This window comes from Trachinotus anak, unplaced genomic scaffold, assembly GCF_046630095.1.
Source record: "Trachinotus anak isolate AG129_WGS33_773 ecotype Australia unplaced genomic scaffold, CSIRO_AGI_Tana_v1 ptg000032l, whole genome shotgun sequence".
Classification (NCBI taxonomy): Eukaryota; Metazoa; Chordata; class Actinopteri; order Carangiformes; family Carangidae; genus Trachinotus; species Trachinotus anak.
The window spans coordinates 16,482,180-16,509,183 of NW_027273883.1; the positions used below are offsets into that span (position 1 = coordinate 16,482,180).

A 27,004-nucleotide genomic window follows, 5' to 3' on the forward strand; every position below is an offset into this window, starting at 1 on the left:
ACCCCTCAGTTTACTGTTACATTAGCAGAGCATAACAATCAGGCAATATGTGTAAATACTAAATAAAAGAGAAATTACTCACACTGTGCAGTAAGCAGTGCAGCTCTACAGGCTATTTTGTGAATAAAAAATATACTTTTTCATATTCTACATGGTAATATGAAAGCCGGCTCCAATTCAAAACTGTGACAAATTCATATTTTGTCAATTTGGAGAATTTTCTATTGTGTTTTGACCGAGATCCATACAAGAGTTGCACTCTCCAGGCACAGCTGAATCAGCTGGTGCAGGGTGAATTGGACCCTGCTGACCACAGAGGCAGTGAATTCAAAGCATGAAAACTATTGAAATGACATCAAAAAACACGAAACTGTGTCAGAAAACTTGCCCTGGGATGCATAAAAGGATGTTCCTGCCCTGAATATTGCTGTGGTACAAATGCTCAACCGCAGAGAAGTAAAAAAAAAAAAACATGTCAGTACATAAAACCCAGATTGATGTTACATATATTCTGGTTATGTGCAACTTTGAATTCTGCATTCTGCTTTGAATTTGATCGTTTAACATCACCTTTTTGTGTGAAACCAAACTGTGTCAAGCCATTGGTTTCTCTTTCCAGTGCAATTCTCCACAGAAACTCAGCTACCTGCCTCTCTGTCAGTCATGTTGGTGTCTCTCGCCTTTTTGCTGCACATCTTGCCGTGACTGCCTGCATTTAAACAATTAGATGTGAGAGGCTGGGCTTTGGGTCATGCCTGATGATTTTGCTTTTTTAAAACCAGGGAAGAGTGCTATGTGAGGCAGCTCATTTGGTTAGAAAACATCATCTTGAAATAATAATTGAAAGCTATGTTCTTTAGCCAATAATCCTGATTGATAAGAAGGCCTTAAGCACCTCTTTGAGATTGCGGTGAGATGTAGTAAGTGTAATATTAAATTAATCAGCATGTGGTTTCAGGTGTGCACTTTATTGGATATTTAACAGCAGACTGATATCACCCAATCAAACCTGATAATTGGAGCTTTCTCCTCTATAATGGCCAATTCATCATGCAACTGCTTGATACCCATTCTGCAGTCCTGAGGTGACACCTGAGGTTACACTGAGATTGCAGTGTTATTTAGTAACCTGGCAGGACAGAAAGCTCTTACAGTATCCATTCCCAGTGGGGAAACATTCTCTGAGGTAACATAATGATCCAAGGAGGCAGTGAATCCCAGCCTAGGGCATGTTCAGGAACAGTGCTTCAACCTGTATTGGATGACAAGTCAGCCGTACGTAACCAGGCAAGAACTAACAGGAAATCAATGTATCAAGCCACCTAGCCTACATCAATACAGTGTCTCACTTTCTTGCCATAAGGCTGCTCATCTTACTGTCTTTCTCCTCTTTCTGTCTCTCTCTCTCTTTTCTCCTGTCTCTGCAGTGTGCTTCTTTGAAAACCACGGCATCTCTATTTTAAGGACTTCTTTTGTTTCTCTGCTTTGTATTCAAATGATCAGGCTCACAGGCAGGAGGAAGCGGCTCAGAAGACAAGTAGGATGGTGGGAGGGGAGGGATGAGAGGTGGCGAGCCGGCTTTTGGAGTCAGGTTTCTCCCTAACCAGATCTTCACGAGGTGATGACAGCTGGAGGAATGCACAGCTAATTCCCCTAACGCTGGTCACGTGACCTTGGGGCTCGGTTACCCTTCAGAGCAATTTGAACAGCCTGGGTGGTCAGGGGAGAGGAAAATGTGCATCTACAGGGTGTGTGTTATATACTGTATATACACACTAAGATTTGATCTCATTCAGAAGCAGTGTGTGTTTGCAGGAATATGGGTTTGCTACCTTACCCTGAAACCAGACGGTGTGGCTGTGTGTGGCCTTCCCTTGTGGCCAGAGTAGTCTCTACCTCCCAGCAACAACAAGTGCAGCCAGTGACACATTTCTGTCTGTCTTGTAATGCGAAGTGGGCCAGTTGGTTTGCAGTAGAGTGGGCCATGTCTGACTTACAGGACTTGTCATAGCAAATAGCTTCTTCTTACAACAACTCCTTTTTCTTTGCAGCAAGAGTTGTGGTAAAGAAACTGGATGCCAGCGTATGTTTGCTTGTCCCTGGTGCTTTGTTACTAAGCAGCATGCAGGTATTGACACTCGTTTTGACATCTTAATCCTTCTCGATCTTGTGTTTACAGGGCAGTAAGGCTCTGTTTCTTTAGCTCTCTGGTGCTGACTACTGTTACTGTAAAAATAAGATTTGCACATTGAAAGCAGAATGATGATTTAACATGTTCTCGTTAAACCTTTGGTGGATCCATCATTACCAACTCAACATACTACCTACTCAGGATGAACTTAATGTAAGGGTTCAGCCATTTCAAACCTGGCATCGTTGATTTTAGTGTTTCCCTAACTCTGTGTCTTCAGGTCCGTGGAGGTGCAGAAATAAGGAGACTAAGAATGTATACTTTGTGTGACATTGTCAAACATTGGAAAAAGGCTCATACAAAACTTAGATGTTTCTGGAAATAGATTTTGATATTGTTTTTCACCCTCATTAATTTGGTTTAGAGGCAAAAATCTCAGAAGAATGTCCCAAAACTATCAGCAGGACCAGACACTGCTAGATATCAGTGATGAAATGTATGGTGTTTTAACTGAAGCAGCCCACTGAGGGTATACTCAGAGGAAAAGTTGGGAATATTGGGGTTCAGGGGGTTCAGGGATTTTGTTTGGGCATGAAGTACAGCAACAAAAATAAAGAACCAGATCCCTCTTTACAGATATCTACAGTATATGCATGCAGTGCAATTTATCATTGACACAGAGTATATTCATGCATTCTGTAGATTCAGCATTTCATAGTTGCTCACAAGCACACATATTTACTAAGGCACTGTTTTAGCTGCACTTGATTGTCGTGTGTGATTGATGATCTGTCTCATTCAGCCCCAGAGCTGCAGTCTCAAGATATATAGGGGTTGCACACACATTTGATGGCCTTTTATAAGATTGTCTGAGATGGCAGATAGAGTCACTCCTGTAAGTCAGAGCTGTGCTCTGAGGATAACTATACACAAGAGCTGTCTCTCTCTATGTCTCTGTCTCTCTCCTACGCATTTGCACACACTGTTTTTCTCCTCAATCTTGTTATTCTCCCTCTCGCTCTCTCTCCCTATCGCATGCACTCACACACACCTTCACTTTCAGATTACGGCACATGGCATTTGTATACATGCGTTGGGTTTGAAGGTCGGCTGACGAGGTATTGATGGAGAGGAAAGTCTCCGCTGACAGGCCACAAAGGCAGCGTGGCACCGGGCAGAATAGGCAGCGGGGGCTCACAGCAGAGGAGGGAGAGTAAACTGTAAACCGACACTTAGGCTGAATGGAGTTGTTTGTCACTGCGGGTAGCAATTACTTGGACTGGCCTGGCTTTGAGTAAACTCCCTGATCAGAAGGGTGCCCCTCTGCCAGGCCGGGAGAGGAAGGCGGGGGACGGAGGCCGTGTTGATACATTCTGCGGCCTGGTCCTCATGTTTAAACACACTCAGGCTGAGCTTCCACCTGTTGACTCTTCCCTGTGTCTGTGTTTGTGCAGGCAGCACTAAAAGCACCAGCATCTCCACCTTAACAGCTCAAGATTAACATAGTCACAAGTTACTGAGATGTGCAGATAAGGCATGGCACCAGGTCGTGTATAGTGCCACAGCAGCACTCATTGTACCTGCTGCAGCCTTACACAGGATGCAGTACAGCAGCTGCAGAAAGAGGAACTATCACAGGCTTTGCTATCACTGGGGAGGAATCCACATGGGTGACTTCATAGAAAAACAGATACTTCAGCAAAAACAGAAATAACTGCACTAAAATGATTGCTGTTGTAAAATGACATTTGTCCTTGACCAGCTTGTAGAAACTGATTTCTAAATCTGGGGTAAAGAAAGTTGAAGAGTTCGTTGTTGGATGTAACAAATCTTTCTATCCAGCATCTAGCATTCATTTACTTAATGAAAGGATTTCACATCATATAAATGTATTACTGGTGAGCTGTGTGTTTGTCCCGTCTCCAGTCAATTAACTGAAGACGTTCATCTTATCACAGGTTTGCCTCAAGCCCTTTCTTTTCAGTTGCACCACAACTGAGAGAACAAATATAAAGCTGCAGAGTGTGAACGACGGGTACAGTAAGCTGCGTGGGAGAATTTGCACTGTGATCTTGACATCCACGCATCAGTGAAACTTGTGGGTGCAGGGAGGACAGCTTTTGAAAATGTCAGTTCCTCTTTCTATATTTAGCCCCCCCTCACACCAAGCATCCCCTATGCTTTGTCACTCTTTTATTTCATTTGCACACCACTTGTGCTGTGTTTTGATATTTGGTGTTGAGCTGTCCAGAGGCAGATGAAATTTCTTTGACGGACACTCAGTATCTGTTTCATTTCTGTTACACTAACTCTGCACAAGGCCTCAGAGGCTTTGTTCACTGCTGCTGTCTCTCATTTATTTGTCTCATGTCACTAGAACATTTTGACTTTGACACAGTCACACAATCAAACCCAATTTTTAAAACTCAGAAAATACTAATACTGTATAACTATAATAGCTGGGTTTACACTACCATTGCAAATTGCTAATGATATATCAGCTCTATATATGGTATTGCTTAACAATCTGGGACTTTACTCAGGCCTGAGTTACTTTCCATAATCACTACCCAGAGCAACCCTGGAGACATGATTTCCTGGTAGCCTTCCTCATAATATACATGACGTTTACTTTGCTGCATATAAAGACAGTGGCGCTTATTAATGCTTCAGCACCATGGAAAAGGAAAAGATAATGAGAGTGTGTTGCAAGGCTGAAATTGAGAGCTAAATGGGGAGAGAGTGGCTGCAAAGAAGGAATAGTGCTTTTCTGTGTGTCTCTGTGTGAGAAATACAGAGAAATAGAAAAAGGAGAGGCAGAAAAACCCCTCAAGTAAAAAAAAAAAAGATGCTGAGTGAAAGAGAGGGTGGTCAGTCTTTCAGTGTTTTACAGGATCAGATATCACATCTGCTGAGGATACATATCGATTGGCATTAACAAAAGACTAGCATGCTCGACTCCATTAGCTGGGTGGTTGGTTGCATGTCTTAGACCACGCTCCATCAGCTGTATTATATCTGTTTGTGTGAAAATAGATGTACATACGTGTACTTGAATTCCTAAACCAAGTTTTTAGCTTATTTTGCGCTGACACTGAGTATAGCGTATAGAGTAATACTGCTCGACTTGGTTGTTGAACTTCAATATTTTTTATGACCGACTGAATTATTAGATCTTTACTGATTTAATCCATCACTCTGTTCTTAATTTTATCCAGCCAAAGTTCCTTTGTGTTCAGTTCAGTTAAAGGCATTAAACTGAAAGTTGGAATATTTTGTTATTTTGAAGCCCACGCCACCAGGGCTAGGCTAAAGGGATCTGCTTGAGCCACACTAATACCATGACTCAAACCAAGGTTTTTGTACAAAAGTTTACAGTCAGCAGTCTTCAAAAACTGTTTTTAGATCAGTATTGGAGAACAGGTATCATACTGGCACGAGTATGAAAAATATTTTGTCATTCCTCGGCTCTGCAGAATACGGTATCACTTGCCTGCTCAATAGCACACGCTCATTACTGTGTGGACACTTAACTGGTGCCGGCCAGTCAAGACTATCAACAGATGTTTCACTTCTCAGGGTCTTTTATCAAACCAGTGATGTAGTTGTAGCATGGGAGAGGTTAAACATTATGTTACAGGATAAGACGTGTTTAAGTTTTATGTAAGTTTTATTTTGAGGTGGATTGTGAAAAAGAAGTGATGATCCAGTTACATTTACTCGAGTAATGAATAGATTTAGTGCGTTGACATGCTGGTCCCAGATGACTCAGCCCACTTTGTTCGATGGATGTCTTCTTTGCACCCAGGTTTTTTCTTTTTCCAAATAAATGCAAATGGGTAGAGCAACACTGAGCCACAGTGGCTTTTATACACTAAGGTGGCTCCCCATTTTAAATGGATCTTGTTTCTATCATAATACCACAGTCATGTGGACAGAGGGGGGTCAGTTTACAAGACCACGCGTCTGAAATAATCTGCCCTCAGAACAGAGAGAACCCTCTCTGAATACTCCCAAATTTGCCCATTTTACTGCCTCTGTCTGCAGTTTATGGGATGAAAGTCCAAAAATATGTCATCTGTATGGTTGTCTGTAAATGTGCAAACCACTCATTTGGTCGAAATTATAGTCTGTGGCTGCTCCAAAACAACATGAAGTTTCTTATAAAGCATGATGTTTGCATTTTAGGTGTTGCTTGCCTCTCCATTATATTTTGTATGTAGGTGTGTCGTATACATGAAATTGCCTCATGTGACCATACCACAGGGGAGCTCTTGTTCCCATTTACTGTAAATGAAAACAGCTTTGCATAATGTGAGCCTGACATGATTTGGGCCAGTGAGTAGCATATGGTTACCATTTATTATAGCACCATAAATGCTTACTTTCACACCCTCACAATTGTTGCATTTCCTATTTTGATCAAAGTCTTCAAAAAACATTGTCCTCTCTGTTACTGGTTGCAAGGCTGTTCAACTTAACACCTCCTATCTCCCTCTAGCTTCTAACCAGACTGTGTGTCTGCAGCCTGGTCCCCGGCCTTGCTAATCGTTACGTCTGTGTAGAGCAACTTTCCTGTCAATCATCACCACAGTGGCAGTTTTGTTCCCAGGCCTCTGCTCCCCCCACCACCTTCCCGTCAGAACCCCTCAGTCTGAGGAACAGAGGACAAAGGGATGACGGATGGGTGAAGGTCCCTCACAGGGAAGTACAGTATAGAAGGTGTGTGCTGTAAAGGGTGACAATGAGCACATTCAGGCAGACACAATACAGTGCCTCGGCCAGTGAAGCCAGCAGCCTGTGAGAGTAGCCCAGCATCAGGGCAGCACAGTCCCCTGCAGCAGTCAGCCAGCAGGCGCACGGAGCCAGGGGTAATCACCAAGTCGCGAACAACACTCCTATTGACTGGAACCAAATAAAATAAGAGAGGAAACACAGAGCAGAGGCGAAGGAATAGGGGAACATCTGGATAATATAGGAAGAGCACACGGGAAGAGGAGAGGAAAACAAAAATGAGAGATTTGATAGAGAGCAAATAAGCAGGTGTATAATAGAGGAGGTTAAAAAAGAAAGAGCAGTTCGAGAAGCAGAGAACCATCTTTTCCTTTGCATCCTGTCATCTGGCTGTGAGTCCCACCAGGCCACCACGTGTCGCTGGCCTGTGAGGATCCATGTTCCCTCTGCCTGCCTTCTGATCAGTAGCCCAGCCATCCGCTCGTTCTATGTGCCGGCTCGTCACTGTGCGAGTGTGTTTATTTTAGAGTGTGTGACTCACACTTCCTGTGCTCTGCTAGTGAGGCAAAGCTCTATGGAACAGCAGGACCTCCGTTCATTCTCAATTCTCTCTTTCTCTTTCTGTTTCTCTCCCTCTCTCTCTCGTGTTGCACTGCTGATAGGCCTAGCCTGAGTCCTGCGTAATGCGGGGGCTTGCTTGAATGGATGCCACTCTGGAATTCATTTACAGATGCAGCACAGTGGCACTCTGGCTGGAACTGGAGGGTGTACATAAAGAGACATGTTCATCTTGGCAGAGGGTTTGTCTCTTAGGGAGAAGGGTGCTGGGTTTTTTTTTTTTCTCCGTCACGCACCACTACAATGAGATAACTTTGCTGATGAGGAGGTGATAATTGCAAGGTATCGCCTCAAGGGTTCTGTGTCGCAGGGGGAAAACCCCGCGTAAGACCTGTCTGTAATCCTATCTATCGGCAGTGTGCCACCGCCACTGCATGTTTGTGAGTTAAAGAAGCAGTAACAGACATTCCTGTCCTGAGTGTGTAGGTGCACATCTTTGGTGTCACTGCCCTGGTTTGTCATGCACTTTGTTTGCATTTGCAATAAGACACATGGCAGCTGATGTTGTTACTGTGGTTTTAGAGACGATGATGTGATTTTTTATTTTTTATTTTTTATTTTTTTGAAATATTACTCATGGCACAAGATTATGAGTCGCTTTTAGTTTCTTTCTGTTACCACATCTTCCTCCTCCTCCCCTTGCATTTGTACAGTGGAAACATTCATTTAGTGTCTTCCTCTCTCCCTCTCTCTCCATCATTCCTTTTTTTTGCCTCACCCCCAGTCTCTCTCTCTCTCTCTCTCTCTCTCTCTCTCTCTGCAACACACCCACTCAAACAGTCATATCCGCTCTCACTCTCTGGCTCTCCCTACTTGTCTCACAGTGCCTGTGAAGCGTCTCTGAGGGGGAAGACCAGACTGCTCTGTCAGGTAATCTAAACTGTCTGTTTCTCTCTCTCCCTCTGCACCTCCCTCCCCTCACTTTCTTTTCCTCTCTGTCTTCATCTCTCCCCTCAGTCTTCTCCCCCTTCTTGTTCCCTCCTTATTATTACTTTACTTGTCAGGTAAAGCAAATTAGTCATTTAGTTATTGCAACTGTGTCCTAGTTGTCGGGAATTGTGTACACATTTGATAGTTTCTTATTGCAAAGTTTGCCATTTGGTACATTGTAATCTAGCACCTTAGCAACCAGAGGAGTATTTAGTTAGTTGAAGGCTCTAAGTTTGTCTGTTATGTCAGTGTCAAAGTCTCTTTTTCACTGGTTTAGGACAACATACCTGAGATTTTTTAGCATCTCACAGGGTATCACTGAACTGTATGGACATTAAATCACAGATATGTTTAAAGTTGGAAAGTCTGTTGCAGTCTAAGACTGTGTATATGACACCTATTGCATAGCTGTCCTGGAAGTTGGATCCCTAAGAGTTTATGAAAATTTAGTGGAATCTTTCATCAGAGTAGAGGGTCTACGGAGTTCCTCTCCAATCACAGGTTTTGGGCTATATAATTAAAACTGTCAAACTAAGTGACCACAATGATCAAACGATCATTTCCATCTGTGAGGTTTCTGGACGTGGAAACCCAGCAACCTGCAATTCCGTCCAGGTTGTGGTCACTTTGTTTTTTCAGTTGATTATGTCACCAAAAGAGCAGATTCTCCTCTGCCAGGGGTATTATTAAAATCTCTGAGTGCAAGCTCCTCCTGCTGCCGAGGTGTGCATTACCGGTTTCTGTCATGCCACTCGTGTTTGATTTAAAGGCCGGTTATTGACCTGCAGTGCACTGGCTTGTGTTTAATCAAAGTGAACACTGCGACGGTTGTGAACTGCCAATCTTATCAAAGCCCTGTGAAATCCCTCTCTACACCGTCTCGCCTCAGAGGTACAGCGATCCCGATGCATCCCGCACAGAGCTGGGGGAGAGTGAGTGAGAGCTCTGGTATGTGGTGTTTTTTCAGACGGCGTCCTCCTTGGCGCGCGGCTCCTACTGACAGCAGTGATATTCCTGGGTGAGTGCGAGTCTTGGCCTCTGAGGTTTTATGCTCCATCTAGTGTTTACTGCCGTCTGGGTTTCTTTTTTCAGGCATTTACCAAACCAAAACTGATTCTCCCCATGGTTCTGCGATTGGTTAATGTTGCTGTCTAGGGTTTGGACTCTGAGTTTGATTGGCAGCTCTGTACCTTTTTTTGGTGATGCTGGCACGGGAAGGACTATTAACTTTCCGTATACCAAATGCTGCAGAGCCTCTTCTACAGTATGAAATGTTGAATTGCTTTTGCGGTTCAAGCTCTTGAGGGCAGCACTGTATGTTTTCATCTGGTGTGACATCAACCCGTTGTCAGTCAAAGAGGGTTAGATGTCAAGGGTCATACCAGCTTGTCAATGCATGCATGCAGAGGCCAAGCATTTCCCCTCCTCACTTCCTGCTGCCAGTGTGCGTCTGTAGTCAGAGAGGATGCTGGGAGATAAATTTAGACCTCCAGCTCCCTCTCCATCTGCCGTTGCTCAGAGTAGGCTGGTTTCCATGGGAACTTGCACCAGGCTACCGCCAGTAAGAGGGAATGGGGAGAGAGAGATGTCTGTGTGTTTGAGGTGGGGGGGGGGGGGGGGGGGGGGGTACAGTATGACAGCAGATTTTTTAAAAAGCACTTAGGAGGGTTTATCTGTTCTCAGGGCACAAGGCAATTTAATGTTTAACCCATATTTTTATCCGTCATTACCAGCTGCATGAATACGTCTGGGTATTGATGAGGAAATGAACACTAACTCTGCCAGCCACACTCTCCCGTGTATGATAATGAAGTTTTAACTGTAAAACTGCTGCAAAGCTCCTGTGCTGCTTATTGAGCAGGAGCTGAGCTAAATGTTTGTTTTATGGGATTTACACTTACAGAAGTATAACTGCTGGGCTAAATAGACACAGCCAAGATGATGGCGGGAGACAGTGTGTGACAGTGTGTGTGTGTGTGTGTGTGTGTGTGTGTGTGAAGGAGAGAGAGCGTGAGCTGTAACGTGTCAGGGCTCCCTTGGGTACTTGCATCAGTGCCTGTTTCTGCTGACAAAGCCCCTTTGCATGTTCACACATACACACACACACACACACACACACACACACATTAACTCATATCTCTGCACACATTCCTTGCTCATCCTGTCTTCTTCTCTCTGTGGACCAGTTGTTAATCACATTTTAGGCACAGACACCAGAAAGTAGTTCACACAACAAATCACTGCATACGTCTTGAGACTGTTGTGTGAATTATCATACACTGGTTCAAGGCCGACTGGAGGTGGACAACTGGGGATTGTAGGAGAGGGGGGAGGGCCAGGGGTGTGTCTGATCTGACACCTCCTAGCTTTGTGGTTTTAATCTGACACCTCCCGCCAAAAAGAACATAACACCGTATAACAGCTGCATCAGTGGCTTCCTGCTCGCACCTCAGCCTAAAAATAGAGCAGGGCAAAGAACGCCCTCGCCCCACCCTCTTCAATAAGGTTAGACAAATTTACATGACCTGTGTGTTTCATCGGTGGTCTTTTTCACTTGTAAGCAAGTGATTTCCTGGAGGTGTGTATATAAGCCCAATGTGCATTGAAGTGCAGTATGTGATAAGCACTGCTGATAACAAGTCATCCCCGTGGAATGCAGATGATGAGAAAGGAAAACCTCTCGCCAAACAGCAGGAGGATCGGCTGAGTGGAACCGGGGTAGGTCACCTCAGGGCACTGCAGCTGATTGGCTGGTCAGGGCTGTCAGGGTGGATTTGGCTGCTGTGTGTTGGTGGGTATTGCTCCTGGGAGAGTAGTACTGTACACTGTATGTGTGCTGTAGGGTGTGCGTGTGTGTGTTTTGGCTTAATGTAGGCTAGACTCTGGCATTCCTTTCCCTCATCTTCCTGGCAAGGCCCTGACTGTGTGTTTCCCCGCTCAGAGCTGGCAGTCTAGACTGCCATGAATAATGTAAGCAGTGCTCTCCCTCAACCTTAAAACCTTCTAATCGCCCTGTTTAAGGGCTGCATCAGCAGCTATGCCAGAGATCATTAAACTTACACTCTGATAACCGACTACATGAACAAAGACATTTATTACAGGGGGGCTGAGGAAGACAATTTGTCCTGCTCTTTGTGCTTTCCTTGCTGCTCAATCCAGCATCATCCTTCTTCAACAGCCAGACCCCACTTTCTTTTTACCCATCTTTGCCCACACCTGCTTTTCTTTTATTTACAGTTTTTATTGTCATGTCACTTTTCTCTCCAAAGGTCAAGGAAGTTAGGAACAACACTCTTCTCCTCTGTAAACTCCATTCGCTCCTGATCTAACTTCTCTGCATTAAACTCCACAAGTAATGCATGTCTCCCTGGCTCGACAGCTCGAGACAGAAGAATCTTTAGTTGCCAGCACATACAGAAGTCTTCTTGTACAGCTGAGCAGGTGGAAGACAGACAGCTGAAAACAGAGAAGTGAATTTTAATGGTGTTGATTCGGTTTGTTATCCTGCCTAATTGCTGAGTGGTGATGGTATAAGTCTGTTGTAATCAAAGCACTGGTCTGCTCAGGGAAACACACACTAAACAGATGATCGGCCCTTAACAGATGCGGGGGAACGTGGAGATGGAGCCGAGAATATGTCAGGTTGTTTCCGAGAGGAAGAGTGATTTTCTTCCATTTTTCCACTGTAAACTGGCTCTAATGAAGGCTGACTGTGCAGTGTTTTTTTAGACATATGGAGAGAGCAAATGTGGCTCGTTAAAAAAAAAAAAAAAAAAAACTGTCACCACTGCCACCACAGGCACCTCGTGCTGCAGTCTTCTGCTGGGCCTGTTTATTCAGCCACTGGATCACTGCTTCAGTCTTTTCTCTCTTCCCCACCTCTTCTAACTTCATCTCGCACTTTTTCTTACTCCTATTTCAAATGCATATATCTAATCTCATAGATCATCTATGCATTTCTACGTATTCAACTCCTTAAAGTCAGTTTCTGCATCAGTGCAAAGCATTAGAAGCCCCCCTCTCCTGTTGTCTTCTCTCCTGGTATGTTCCCAGAGCTGGCAAAGGTGGTGCAAGCTGTCTACGCCATCACAGAAATGTACAACTGTGAGGTGAACATACAGAGTGTCCTCCCTCAGTGAGCACTGATCTCCAGAGTCTGACAGAGTCAGGGGGTGGCAAGCAGATGATGATTGATACTCTGGATGAGCCTGTGCTGGGACTGTCAGCGGTTGGGCATGGCTGCTCAGTGAAAATGTTATGATTGGCCCCATCCATTCCCAGAATGTGTTTTGATTGGCTGCGGTACAAGAATCCCGTTTCTCGAGTTGAGACAGAGTGCAGGATTTGTAGTAAGTGGGAAATATTGCGGACCATACATCTTGACAAAAGAAGAGATTTCATTGTAGCTACTTCTCTAAGTGTTCATGATGATCAGCTATACTCATAAACACAGCTTTCTAGCAGTGTGTGAGTGGCCAATATTGTAATTGATCAATTTTGATAAAGGGTTTCACAGTACCCGTTCTCACCAGGCAAGCGACCACTCTTATCTTGGCCCCTCATAAATACTGCACCCTGGTGGCTGTATAACAGCAGAGTGTGGGGGGTGTAGGCTGGTGTAACCAAGTTGCTGTCAAGTCCTCTTATCCACTAGAAAACAGCCCCCCTCCATTTACCCCCTTTAGCTTTTGTGCCAGATCAGATAAGCATAGGCTATATTTCCAGCATTTGTTATGACTCCTTGCCCTGACACTGCGGTCTCCTCTGTTGGTGCCTGTGCTGTGGATGTTGCCTGGCTGGCCCTGAGCTGCTCTGACTCCTGCAGAGTTGGCCAGTCATGGGTCAGAATTGACTCATATATCTTTGTTTTGAATGGAAATCAAAAGCTTTTTAATTTTATCTCAATTCTGTGGAGATCCACAAGTATTTCTACAGTATGTTGACATGCAGTAGATGATCATCGTGTCTTTTCAAAGTGTTACAATAACAAGATCATCTGTACCTAACATTTCATAATAGACTTGTAATGAGTTGAAGCCAGGACAGATGAGAGCACTAACATGTTGCTGATGCAGTGACCCTGCTAATGTTTTCATGGCAATACTGATGCCATTCAACACTACACCAAGAAATGTAACCCTGTTTGTGATAGTAAGATATGTGGGAGCAGTTTTTGATAGTTTGATAAAAGGACACTAACAATTTTGGCCTTCTACTCTACCAATGTAACTCTTTCTCAGACTGTATGGCAGGCCTTTATTTTTATTTTTTTGAAAACCCTTAGAATATCAAGAAGTCTTGGTCATGTTCATGAGGTCCTGCGTATTTGCTGTTTCTGAGTTCTGCAGTAATAAGCCCTGAGGTTGGCTGAAGTCAGCAGAGCAGGACCTTTCTTTATTACCTCTTATTGTTTTGTTGCTTTTATTGAGAAAAAAACTTTGTATTTCTGTTTTTATTAGTGCAAAGTGAGGAAATGAGGAAAAAATGAGAACTTGTAGATATTTTTACAGCCCTTTGCAATTGCACTTTGTGACAAAACTTTTTCTAGAGACTCTATCTAATGTATTATTATGTTTCCACTTTAATGACTCAGTGCTTCCTTGTTTTTGTCTGTGTTCCTTTAGACCCATTCAGAAGCTGAGCAGCTAACACTCTTGACAACCAACAAAGGAGATGCCGAGAAGACCTTGGGAGGGATGTTAGAATGGCTGAGTCTGGGCAGAAGCAGAGCTGCTTTGTACAGAGATATGATCCATGTTTACCTGCATCCATGCAGCTCCAGGGCACCTTTTAATGATGCCTCACGTGGTCCTCTTGAATAACTTTTGGCCCACACTGCAAAAGGCCCTCCGTTTTGATTTACAACTCAGTCTGTTCCCCTGACTCTGACCTCTCTGCTGTCATGCGGTTAGCCCCATGAGGCTCCAAGAGCCCTTACTTGCGTGTCTGTGAGGCCTCCTCCCCACTCTATGGAGGCTGAGCCCAGCCATCCGGCTGATGAGGAGCGCTCTGGAAGGCAAGAGCAGCAGCATGTGACAGCTGAATCCTCACTAGGATCTTGTCCACCTCAGCAGCCCCAGCAGCCTCCTAATCCTCGTCCTGTACACAGAGCCTTGGGCCGCCTGCAAAATCGCCAACCCAAACGCACTGACCTTCTGCTTCGATTACAGCAGCAGCAAGCAGTAGCATGGCAGCATTCAGACAACCCAGGTCCCTCGGGAGGCAGCTTCTACTCTACAGCGTCCTCATCCCTCCGCTCCACTTCCTCCACCCGGGGTGAGCATGGTCATGGGGTCCCGTCACAGTCCAGCCAAGAGGGCGTAGAAGGGGTCAGCTCACCCCGAAAAGGGGAGAAGAAACCCCAAAAACCAGGAAAATATGTGTGCACTTACTGTGGCCGTCCATGTGCCAAGCCAAGCGTTCTTCAGAAACACATTCGCTCTCATACAGGAGAAAGACCCTACCCTTGCGCCCCTTGTGGCTTTTCTTTCAAGACCAAAAGCAACCTCTACAAGCACCGCAAGTCCCATGCCCATCGCATTAAAGCAGGCCTGGCATCCAGTCGTGATGAACCTAGTTTGAGTGGACCAGAGGGCAGTGGTGTTGGAGAAGACCCTGAGGAACACACAGAGGGAGAGAGCACTGAGTCTGAGGAGGAGACGGGACGACACAGAAAGTCCTCCTCAAAGGAGATGTTGGGCCAGCCAAGGAAAGGTGGTAAGGAAGCGCTGGGAGGTTCAGAGGAGACCCAGAGGCCTGAAGACTCCCAGGCTGTCAAGCAAAGGCTGGCACTTAGGCTTAGTGAAAGGAAACGTGGACCCTTGGCTTCTCCAGATGATCCTCCTTCCTCCCTCTCCACCTCATCTTCTTCTCTAGGCCCTGGCAGTAAAGGCAGCACAGAGTCTGGCTACTTCTCGGGATCAGGCAGCACTGACTTGTCCCAAGTTAGCCCTCCCAGTGCCAGTGCCAAAACCTACGCAGAAATTATTTTAGGGAAATATGGAAGACTGGGAGGGCAGCAGCGTAATCCTCATCAGCAGCAACCTCATTCTTCACTTTCCTCATCCTCAGGAACGGAGGAAAAGAGCATTCCTTTCGCTGTGCCCAAAACCCAAGTAATAGAACATATTACGAAGCTCATCACTATCAATGAGGCAGTAGTAGACACCAGTGAGATTGACAGTGTAAAGCCCCGACGCTCTTCTCTGTCCAGGAAGAGTAGCATGGAGTCACCTAAATTTAGCTCCCCTAAAGATGCCTACACATTTGATCCCAAGGGAGAAACCCCTGGACCCAGTGGTTTGAGGCACCCCCACAATCCTGAGGCAGATCCACCAGGTGCCCAGGAGCTGTCATCAGTGCCTCTGCTCAGAAGCCACTCAATGCCATCATCTACCAGCCAAGGAGAGCCCTCCACCTCTGGCACCATGTCCCCCAGAGGTTACCGTCTCTGCCAGTCATTTGATGAGCAGCAAGCAGTGGTAGCCGAGATGAGAGTTGGCCATGCCCAGCGTATGCTGAGGCGCCAACCTGCCATAGAAGTCCCACTGGGAGCTGAGGTAATGCTGGAGGAGGCTGGTCCCACCTCCTCCTCCTCAGCCAGAGGCACTGAACAAGCCAGGCAGCCGCAGCAACAGCAGCAGCAAAAGACTCCTAGCCTGTTTGAATGTGAAACATGTAGGGCTCGCTTCCAACATAGTGAAGGCTACGAGGCCCACAGAGGCATCTGCCCAGGACAGCAAAAACTGGAACAAGAGAGCAGGGATGTGAGAAAAACGTGCAGGGAGGATCGCCCACAGATGATGATGCACTACAAGTTCCGGGCTCTGGCCATGGCCGTGAGGAAGAGGAGGAAAGAAGAGAGCCTGGAGGAGGACCCCCCCAGCCCTGGGTCTGTAGCTATGTCAGGCAGCTCTGCAGGCCTCATTCCAGTGCCAAGCAGACCAGAGCAGAGCAAGGCCCTCTCAGGTTTGTTTATGTATCCCTGCAATAGCGGATAAAATTATAACCTTATCCTGAGTGAGCAATACGTTTCTTGTGTAATATAACTTTTTTTCCTCCTTTAATATCTGAGAAACATATATACACATATACATAATTAGGCAATATCTACATTTACATTATTGATGTAAAGCAAGGAAAACAAAAGAAAAAGATTCTGTTAAATAACACTACACAACAGATCAAGTAATGAAATCCATTAACAACTACATGTCATCATCCAAAAGCAGCATACCAATATAATATAATGATAGATTTGTTGTTTGTGCTGTATGTTTCTAGGTGTTTCTTTACAGACTGAGCCAAAACAACAGCAACAGGACAGGAAGGGTGTGTCTGTCATCCAACACACAAGCTCTTTTGAGAAGCAGGAGAGTATATCCATGGAAAGTCAGGAACCAGACCTCAGAGAGAGTCAGCAAACACAACAACCCGAGCCAAAACCATCACCCTCTACATCTCGCCTCATCCGCCAGCCAAACATCCAAGTGCCAGAGATCCTTGTTACTGTGGAGCCTGATGCTGACATGCCATCTGTGTCACCGCCAGTGACAGCATCCTCTTCCAAGGTACATGATTATTTTAAGCATTCAGTACTATTTGGCTATATATTTTTGCCAATTTTCTGTACAATTGACTGCCTTGCTTGACTACTGTTCAACATGCATTGATATTTGAACTTCAGTATCCTAAGAAACAGTTGAAATCTTACACAGGATGTCATTTATAAATTTATACAGGATTGAATGAGTAAACTATTTATCTATCCTAGGAGGCAGACAGAGTGGAGGAGTTCCAGTGGCCTCAGCGTAGCCAGACTCTGGCCCAGCTTCCTGCAGAGAAGCTGCCACCAAAGAAGAAGAGACTCCGCCTGGCAGAAGCAGCCCAGTCCTCTGGGGAGTCTAGCTTTGAGTCTGTGTCTCTGTCTCGCAGCCCCAGTCAAGAGAGCAACATCTCCCACACTTCAAGCCTTTCTGCTTCATTTGAGGACCCAGCAAGATCAGAGCCTGCCATCTGGGCCATCAGTAGCCAAAGCTCCCAGATGCTGATGGTGCCACCCGTTTCCCACCAACAACACCAAAGCCACAAGGAGATGAGGCGTTCAGCCTCAGAGCAGGCCCCAGCCAGCCCCCAGCAAACAGAACAGATCTCAGAGACCAGAAGTAAGTCCTTCGACTATGGGTCCCTGTCGCCCCAGCAGTCTACATCCTCCTGGAAAGAAAGGAGAAAGTGTCTCCTTGTGAAGCATGCCACCTTAGGGGAGCCCGAGCAGGAGGAGGGGGCCAGCATGAGTCAGTTGTCCAGAGCAGAGAGTCCAAAGCCTGGGCCTTCCCGTGCCATCCTTCCTCCTCTCTATTCAACCGAGGCAACCCCCCGGTTCAGCCTGGAAGCCACAGGGAAAGCCTTGCAGCTGTTACAGCCACAAATCCTCCCTCCCCGTCAGGATGTGCTCCCTTTGCAGCCCAGAGGCCAGCAAGCATTCACCCCAGGTTCACAATCCCAGCTACTCCCTGTCACCACAGCCATCTCTGAAGTACTGTCCACCCAGATCGTCCACAGAGCCTTCTTACATTCACAGCCAGGACCTCCCCATATACAAATACACCCAGCGCAGATCCACATGGCAGAACAATTGGGCTTACCACTCCATCAACTTCCGGCTTTAGTCCCTCTCCAGTTTTCTTCCAGGACTAGAGCAGGCCAGGCTCTATATTTACCTGTTCCTTCAAGATTTACCACACAACTCCCTTCCCCTCCCACTACAGAGAGCAGGTCCTCCATCTCTTCCATATCCTCTGACCTTACCCACCAATCCCTTGTAACAATCTCGTACCACCACCCACGGCCAGTCATTGCCACATGCCTGGCACAGCTTACACCAGTAGTGTCCCTTGTGGTGCCAGTGCGCCTACAGACACATATACCTACCTATGCCAGTGCCATGTATACCACCTTGTCCCAGATCCTGGCCTCCACCCGCTCACAGGAACCCATTTCTTGCACAGCTATGGTCATCATGGGCCAGGTGGAGCGGGAAAAGCTGCAAAGGTCCTACTTGAAGGTCCCTTCTCCAGATATTATTCTTCCCCTGTCCCTGCCTGCCGAGATGGCCTCAGGATCTGGAGAAGGATATGGTCCACTGGGGGCCGGAGGAAGTAAACGGATGCTTTCTCCCGCAGCCAGTCTGGAACTCAGCACAGAGGCTCAACGTCAACAGAAAAGGGTAAAAGAGGAAGAGGAGGGGGAGCCACATAAGGCAGGAGAGGAGGAGGAGGATGTAGAAGAGAAGGTAAGAGAGGAGGAAGAAAGTAAAGACACTGGGAGAAAACTGGAAGAAGGAGAGAGGAAACAGTCAGAGAGGGTAGAGGTGACAACTGTGAAAGTGGAGGGGGAGCAGGAGCAAGTACCAAGGAAACATAACCGAGAGGAAAAGGAGGAGGAGGAGAAGGAGTCGACTGAGAAAACAAGTCAAAAAAAGGAAGAGGTGCCTGTTGTGGCAGAGGGGGTAGAGAGACTAAGCACCCCTTCATACCCAAGCCTCCACACCTCCACCTCAGTCAACTGGTGCTACCTGAACTATGTCAAACCCAACCCATCGGTCCAGAGGGACCCCCGCACCTCAGTTTATTCTACCTGGAGCGTCAGTGCTCACAACCCCAACTTGCCGGGGCTCAGCACTAAGGTGGTCTTGTCTCTACTGTGCTCCAAACAAAAGCACAGCACAGAGACATACACCATGGCCACGGCCCAAACCCCAGCCAAAAGCAAACTGGCCCCTGCAACTAGCAGGACCCCACGTGTGTCAGAGGTAAACATAAGCACAATACACCCTCAGTAACGCACTAACTTCTGTAGAATGTTGTTCTGTTACATTTTTTAACTAATACATGGGTTTTACATATAACCACTTCAATGTGCTTAAAGGGGAACTCTACCTATTTTACACTGTACAGTTTTTTAGGAGTTAGGGAGTGCTACTGGATATGTGGAAAACGTTCCAAAGAAATCAGTTCAAAATCTGATCAACTGCCTCAATTAACATCTTGAGGCGATATCACTTGAGACAGCGGTGGCTGGGGCTCACACCTACAAGTTTGAAAATGAAAAAAAATCTGATCTGTGGGGTTTGGAGTGTGCTTACTAGACCTCTGTAGAACAGCTCCTCATCTCTGCTTGAAGCTCCAGGCTATTATATACATAAGACACCCAAATCTCTGACCAAACTGTCAGAGGCAGTTGCATTGTGGGTAACAATGACGGCAATGAAGATTTTATTTTAAGTTGTTTTTGAATTTTTCTGTGTGTGTCATGAGTGTAGGTACATGCCACCCCACCCAGCACCCTCACTGAAGTAAAGGATCAGCAACAGCATGAGAAAGAGGAGAATAAAGAGATGAGAGAAGAGGAAGGACCCTCCACCTCCAAACAGGGCGAGCCCTCTCGTGTTCGCATCTTTGAAGGCGGGTGAGAACTACGAGAGTGACGCTGTTAAAATGCACATCCTTTAATTCAAAATTCAATATTTGGGAATGATGGCAGTGGCTCATTACACAAGTAATCTGCTTTTCTGTCACAAACCAATGCCTGATGACATCAAAAACAGAAACTATGGAGAGCTGACAAGAGAGCTGCACAGAGAATTACAGTAACAGATGGGAGGCAGTGGAGCCTGCAGGGACTTCATTTGTACCTGCAGCCAAGCTTTTTCCTCTTAGTGTTGGCAGGAATATCTCTGTTTTAGAAGTGCTAATTTGGAGAGATAGAAGTGTGTGTGTGTTTTTGTGTGTGTGTGTGTGTGTGTGTGTGTGTGTGTACGAAAGAGAGAGAGAGAGAGAGAGAAGGGGAAAAGGTTGTCTCGACTTTCACTTTGTGAGACTCATTAATACCTGTTTTTACAGTTACATGAGTTACTGAGAAGACACAGAGGCACAGTGTGAAGCACTGTGCAAGTAATCAGAACCATAGTCATGACGGTCATGTTTGTGTGTTTGTCTTCAAACCTCTACATGTTTGTACACATGACTATGTTCACATATTTGTGCTTTCCATGAATGTCTAAGTGATTTTTTTTTTCAGAGCAGCCTGTCTTTTTTCCCAGGTTTACTGTGTTTAGAGCTGAAAGATTCCCCAGCATCTGATTCTGTATAGAACTGTTCATACTGAAGAAATAGTAGAAACAGATAAGAATAAAGAACAGAGGTAAAAAATATGGAAACACACTGGTTTTCCTTTTGATGAACATGGAAATGGAAAAGAAATTGCTGGTATGTGTGTATGTGTGTGTGCGCGCGCGTGTCAACCCTTCCACATTAAGGCCTGTGTTTTGTGTTTATGTGCACACAGATTGAGAGTGAATGAGTTGTCTGCTTAACAGTAGATAAGGCACTAATTACCAGTCTTTATCATTTGCAGACACACAGATTCAGGAAGTGCTTTCAGCCTTCAGCTTTCTCCCCTCTACCCCTCGTCCGTTACCATCATACCACCATTCTCCCTCTATTCGCTCTGCCTCTTTCACTCTGGCAGCTCTTCTTCCAGTTTTACTTACCCATGTATTCTTTCTCTTCATTCCCTTTCAGCCTCCCTAGTGTACCTGTGCACCTTGATGTCCTGCTGTATTTTCTCTATGCATGCAAATAAGCACAGTGTCTCACTCTACAACACAGCTGAATGTTTTGTACCCTGACTCTGTTAGGACTCATTATCACTATCTCTCTTTTGTTCAACACTTTGAAACCACGACTCTGTGCCACTCATTTTATCCTGGAGAACAAGCAACACATTTTTTCATGAATATGCATCATGTAGCTTTGTTTTTGTTCCAATGACTTGCACAATTTCATCCTGATCCAGTTTCCTTTAAGAACAAGGGGAGCAGGGATCTCAGGGAGCAGGGAGTTTATTGCTATCATACAGTTAAGAAACAGATACTTTTTTTCTCATTAACACATCTCAGCAATCAAGCAAGCATAGCTGTTCCAAAAGTCTGTGGAAAAGGAGCTATAATCCCTGTAAGTGAGCTGAACTGTGTCTGCTGTATTCTGTTGATACAGATTGATTTCCATGGTGGAAGTGGTCATCATTACCAATTTGTCATAACACTTAAACCACACTGGTGAAAAGGGCATTGTCATTCCTGTGAGTTTACAGCAGGTGTTAAAAAGATGAAAGTATTCCTGTCTGTCTAAATTCTGACTAAAGTTAAAGTACTAGAAGTGTTGTCTTTTACTTCTTTGAAATTCAGTGGTTTTATGAATCCATCACAGCCTGGTTGGAAGTGGTATTCTCTCCACCAATCTGCCATGGTGGCTGTAAAGCTACAGTACAAGCGGGACAGATGAGATGAGAGACGGTTGAGTTTACCACGAGAACCGCTGCTGATTTAATGCTCGGTGTGTAAAGTGCAACTTCTGCCTTGTTTTTCCTGAGACGTGGATGAGTATTTTTAGAAGCATGAAATACATGCTTGTAAACAGTAGCCAGCCCCCCTGAATGAATACAAACATAATGCCGCTGTTGAGACTGTTTTACAGTTGTGTAGCAGTTATGATTTGCTGTTGCTGGTTCTGTTATACAACAGGGAGCATTCAGAGCCTGGGTTCTTGTAGATGTGGTGCATATCCTGTAATTAAACTCAGTCAGCACACATTGGATATTTACAAGTCAGAATGGATTGTACGTCTCTTCATGCGTATTGAGAGTAGATGGAGTTTTTCATAGAGGACAATTCATTCAGATATAAAACTGTGTCTGTGGTCCACTGTGTCCACAAATAGCCTTTTTGGTAAACATCAAGATTGAGTATAAACAATGTTTTTATAGACTAGGACTAAATGTGTTGCTTGATTTTTATATATAGTATCTATTTTAGGTTGTTGGCCATAGCCAGGCTTCCCTTCCCCCTCTTTAGCTGCTGCTGTTGTAGGCAGGGCTGACCGATCACAGCAGAATAGCTGGTATTCTCTGTGTGCCCAGGGTGTAGTGGAGGGAACAGCCCAGGAACTCAGTGCTGCTGGGGTTTTGGTGGGGCTTCCCCAACCCGCCTCCATAAAGAAAGCCTTGTTTCCCAGCTTCTTGTGTGTGTTTGTGTTATTGTGTGTGTGTGTGTGTGTGTGTGTGTGTGTGTGTTAAAGCTACACTAATCAATATTTTTTATAAGAACTATAGGCTGAATGAATGTGTAACATATAAGCAGGCTCTTAAAGTGTTGAAGCCACAGAGATTATCACACAACCCTGCAGTTCCCCTCAGCTCCTCAGAGCGTTTAACGTGTCTTGGTACATGGTTTTGGTTCTTTGCATCGCTCTAGCTGCATACAGTTGTTTTCAGGGAAAAAGCTCTGTAAAACCTCTGTATGTTACCCACCCTGCACCAAACAGCAGACAGTAACTAGCTGTCGAGCATTTAGCAGCTAAAGAGGCTGATATTTTTGGTTGAGGAGACCAAGAAACTAGGCTTTTGTGCATTCAGCTGCTAAATTCTACCATGCAATGAAATCAGTGGTCTATATGGAAGTAACCTTAAATTGTGATTTTGTGGCAGCCAAACCTCTTATCTTTCTGTTTCCTTCTGCTCTCTCTTAGGTATAAGTCCAATGAAGAGTATGTTTACGTGCGAGGCCGCGGCAGGGGAAAGTACATATGTGGAGAATGTGGCATCCGCTGTAAGAAGCCCAGCATGCTAAAAAAGCACATCCGAACACACACCGATGTCCGTCCATACATTTGCAAACACTGCAACTTTGCCTTCAAAACCAAAGGTAAAGGGATGATTTAGTTAAATAGATTAAGTTATTTAAAACATTTAGCCATCTACATTATGCCCAGTGATCACATTTTACCTCTGTTGTTGAAATATCCTCATTTTCCTTGCCCTGTGTAAGTCAAGGGCCATTTTAATGTGCTTTTTTTGTTCCTTCACAGGAAACCTTACTAAACACATGAAGTCAAAGGCTCATGGGAAAAAATGCCAGGCAATGGGAATATCAGAGTCATCATTGGACGAGCCAGAGAGTGAGGAAACAGGTACTTACGAGGCGATGGGGAGGAAATCTTACATATTTCCCTACCACTGCAGAGAAATATTGGTACACAGCAGGATGAACTTCTGCCTATGAAGAATTGTAGTTGCTCAGCACTGACAGCTTATGCAACACCATGTTCTATTCTCCTCCCTTTGGCCTTGCATAAGAAAGAGTATAAAAAATGTTAAGATAAATAAATGAAGAATACAGAGGATGCCACTGTAGTTGCAGTATTTTGCCAAGTTTACCTTGTCCACAAGGATACAATGCTGGCATATGACAAAGCCCATTCCAACACTTATGTCTGCCCCCTCCACTGTCAAAGTCAGCCACTTCACGATCTCCTTCCTAACCTTCCTCTACTGCCCCTCCTCTTGCCGTCTCTTTCTTGCTGACAGACTATACTCATCACAGCCAAGGACGCGCCTTTTAAACCATCTTTCCATTCACAAGGCTGTTGAGAGTTTGTGAATAGAGGCTTGGTGCTATTCAATTAAATTCCGGTCTTTTCATCCTCTATCTATTTATAACATTGGTTTGATGGGTAGTGGGTGAGGTTTGTCAGAAAGATACAGTATGCTGTCCTAACCCTTTCTGCTTGGTCCTGAAAATTGTTCTGTCAATCTGTCAATGTGTTTTCGTCTCTCTTAATGTGAGAATTTTTGTCACATTAGTTTGAGTTTTGAAGTTCATTATATGGATGTAGACAGATATAACCTAAAGGATTTGTGTGTTTGTGTCTGCACAAACAGCAGGAAGTGATGAACGTGTGTGTGGCTCAGAGGAACAGGAGGAACATCAATTTTCTGACGTGGAGGAGTCTGAGGACGACGATGACAATGATGATGATGATGACGAAGAAGAGGAGTCCGCATCCCATGACGACCCACCATCCTCCTGTTCATCAGACACCCACCTATCAACAGGAGGACGTTCCAGCTGCAGTAAGCACTCTCAGCAGGGCACCCCTGACCCTGAGCCCCTGCCGGGCCCCAGTCCTAGCCCCAGTCAGGAGCGCTCCCCGAGGGGAGTTTGGCCAAGCAGGCGAGCTGCCTCTCCAGGCAGCAGGAGAGCTCTGTTCTCCCAACGGGGCTGGAAGGCATCACCAAGAGCCTTCTCACCCAGCAGTGAAAGCTGTTCCCCCAGTCGCAGCCTCTCCCCTCGTCTGGAGCTGTCCTCTCCCATCCACAGTCTTTCCTCCAGGACTGAGCTGTCGTCACCCAGTCGACATGTCTCACCCTCCCCTGAAAGAGGACCATCTCCGATCAGACCCCTTTCTCCTCTTCGTCCCATTTCACCCAGCTGCTACCGGTCATCACAAGCCCGGACCCCCCCCTCGCCACTTGGGTTACAGCACAGAACCGCTGGATACCTGCCTTGGGAGAGTCCCGGTACAAAGGGAAGTCCTGTCAAACTGGTAAGTCTTTTTTTGATTATAGGTCTGCGTGGATCTGTACCTAGAAACAGAGAGGAACCACTTGGCACTTTCCTCCTAGGAAGATCTCAGTGTACAGGACCTTGTTTAAAGGCAGAGCAAGTGCCTAAAATGTAATGATGAAGTCTTTGCTCCCCCTACAGGAGAAAAGTGGTACAGCAGGCAAAGGGCCAACATTGCCAGAGGCCAGCTTGTTTCCACCTGCTTTTCGTCTTTCTACCTGTGAGGGTTATCCTGGCCACCAAGCAGCAGACAACATCTTCAGCCATCTTCCCATGCACTCCCAACAAGCCAAGGTCCCCTATCTGATGATCCCCATCGGAGGAATCCAAATGGTACAGGCCAGACCCAGGTCCCACCCTACCACCCCTTCATCGCCAACATCTCCCCCCACGGAGGGGCCGTCACTGGCCAGGTTTGAATCATACTGGGGCGGGACCCCCAGAACTCAAGGGCTTAGGACTCCTGGAAACCACTGGTCAGAGCACCAGACAGCAGGAACCAGCCAGTCAGGGCGGTGCGGTCTTAGCACAGCACTAACATGTTCCAAACCGGAGTTGGAGACCACAGACTTAAAGCAATATGGCAGCTCACTTAGCTCCACACACACCCACAGGTCTGCTACTGAGACCACCGAGCGCTCCGTCAGAGACAGTCGTTGGAGAGCAGCCCTCAGTCAAGCAGCCCCTGTAGCCTCGCATGTCATTGGACAGCAGCCAGAGGAGGAGGAGCCACCATCTGGTAATGATCTGGTGGAGGAAGGAGCTAAAGGAGACTCAGCCAGAACAGACCAGAGCACTTAGCAGTGTCTACACCTTGATGCATCATGCATCCCATTTTGCTTTATTGGTTGCTACACTAGTCTTGTTTTTTATTGCTTTGTTTTTATACAGTTTTCAATACTATTGTTAACTTAAATGTTTGTTCCTTGGCAACATTCAGGTTTGTTATAAAAATGCACTTTTTTCTTTGTGAAAATAATGTTTCTGTAAATCTATAAATATATGAATTGTACATGTGCATATATGTATGTATATATTTATGTATATATACATATATGTATGTGTGTGTGTGTGTATATATATATATATATATATATATACATATGTGTGTGTGTGTGTGTGTGTGTGTACACACACACACACACACATACACAAAACCTTATATAATATCCCATTTACTTGAATGGGAAAGTGATATTACCCTCCTGTATCTCTATTGATACCGGTAATCTTAATGTCTGTTTAAATATATGAAAAAGGAATATGAATAAATTTGTAAATGACCAAAATCTTTATTGAAAAATAATTCCATTTTTGTTTGTCCAGATTTTGTCCAGTATTACTCAAACTATAGTTACTTGTGCCTTTTCTGTCCAGGTTTGCTTTTTGAGATGTACAGTACAGACAGTCAAAGAGAAGGCTGTGAAATTTTATATCTGCTTTTTTGTGTTGTTCAAGAGGGTTAATATTTGATGTTTTGATTGTTTCTGTTCTAAAGGCCATTGCTTTAATGCCAGGGTAACCAAGAGTCGCATCGCAGACATATTGAAGGAGCAGCAGAAACGTGTCAGAGGAAATGCACTGAAGATCTATTTTTTATTATGAAAGATTTTAGATTAGAGTATATCTCTGTACAGGGAAGAGCGCTCCTTATTTATTGTTATTTGATGACAATGATCATTGTTTCAAGGTTTTTTTTTTACTTTTTGTTATTGGAAAATTCCTTTTTTGTTACATCCGTGTCTTTTTCATGATGTTCTTGTGACTTGAATTGGTGACAAAGATGAGGGATTGAGTTTGGCTGGTACCGGAGGATCAAGTGCCCTGCAGATTTCACACACAGCAAAATTTCTAGTCACTGAAGAAATAAAAAAATGCACCTGACTCCCTTCGGGTTGTGCCTTTCTTTCATTGACCCATCGCACCGGTTTGATAGACAATCCTCTTTAAATGTGGGGGAGGTTTAGGGCAATTTGTTCCATACACATTTAATTACTTCCTTGTGTTATCAACGACATTGAACTTGTGAAGTTGGAGGGCGGACAAAGACAACATCAAAACTACATCATAAACATCTAAGATGGTGTCCAACTGATTGTATTGCCTGATTGAAAGTGTTTACCTCATTT

General features: G+C 45.1%; 1 protein-coding gene across 2 annotated transcripts in view; it reads left to right on the top strand.

Annotated features, from left to right (window-relative positions):
• The window catches only part of LOC139612988 (transcription factor HIVEP3), a 38,225-nt gene extending 11,466 nt beyond the window's left edge, over positions 1–26,759 (top strand). The window contains exons 2-10 of one of the 2 annotated variants that reach the window (XM_071469208.1): positions 8,308–8,353; positions 14,038–16,381; positions 16,697–16,983; positions 17,187–19,223; positions 19,734–19,879; positions 22,999–23,174; positions 23,338–23,439; positions 24,191–24,855; positions 25,017–26,759. In XM_071469208.1, the coding sequence (XP_071325309.1) occupies positions 14,383–16,381; positions 16,697–16,983; positions 17,187–19,223; positions 19,734–19,879; positions 22,999–23,174; positions 23,338–23,439; positions 24,191–24,855; positions 25,017–25,676 (6,072 nt within the window). In that variant the 5' untranslated portion in view covers positions 8,308–8,353; positions 14,038–14,382 and the 3' untranslated portion in view covers positions 25,677–26,759. The remainder of the gene's footprint in view (positions 1–8,307; positions 8,354–14,037; positions 16,382–16,696; positions 16,984–17,186; positions 19,224–19,733; positions 19,880–22,998; positions 23,175–23,337; positions 23,440–24,190; positions 24,856–25,016) is intronic. The other variant, XM_071469207.1, reaches the window with a different exon arrangement.
• The last annotated feature ends 245 nt before the right edge of the window (positions 26,760–27,004 follow it).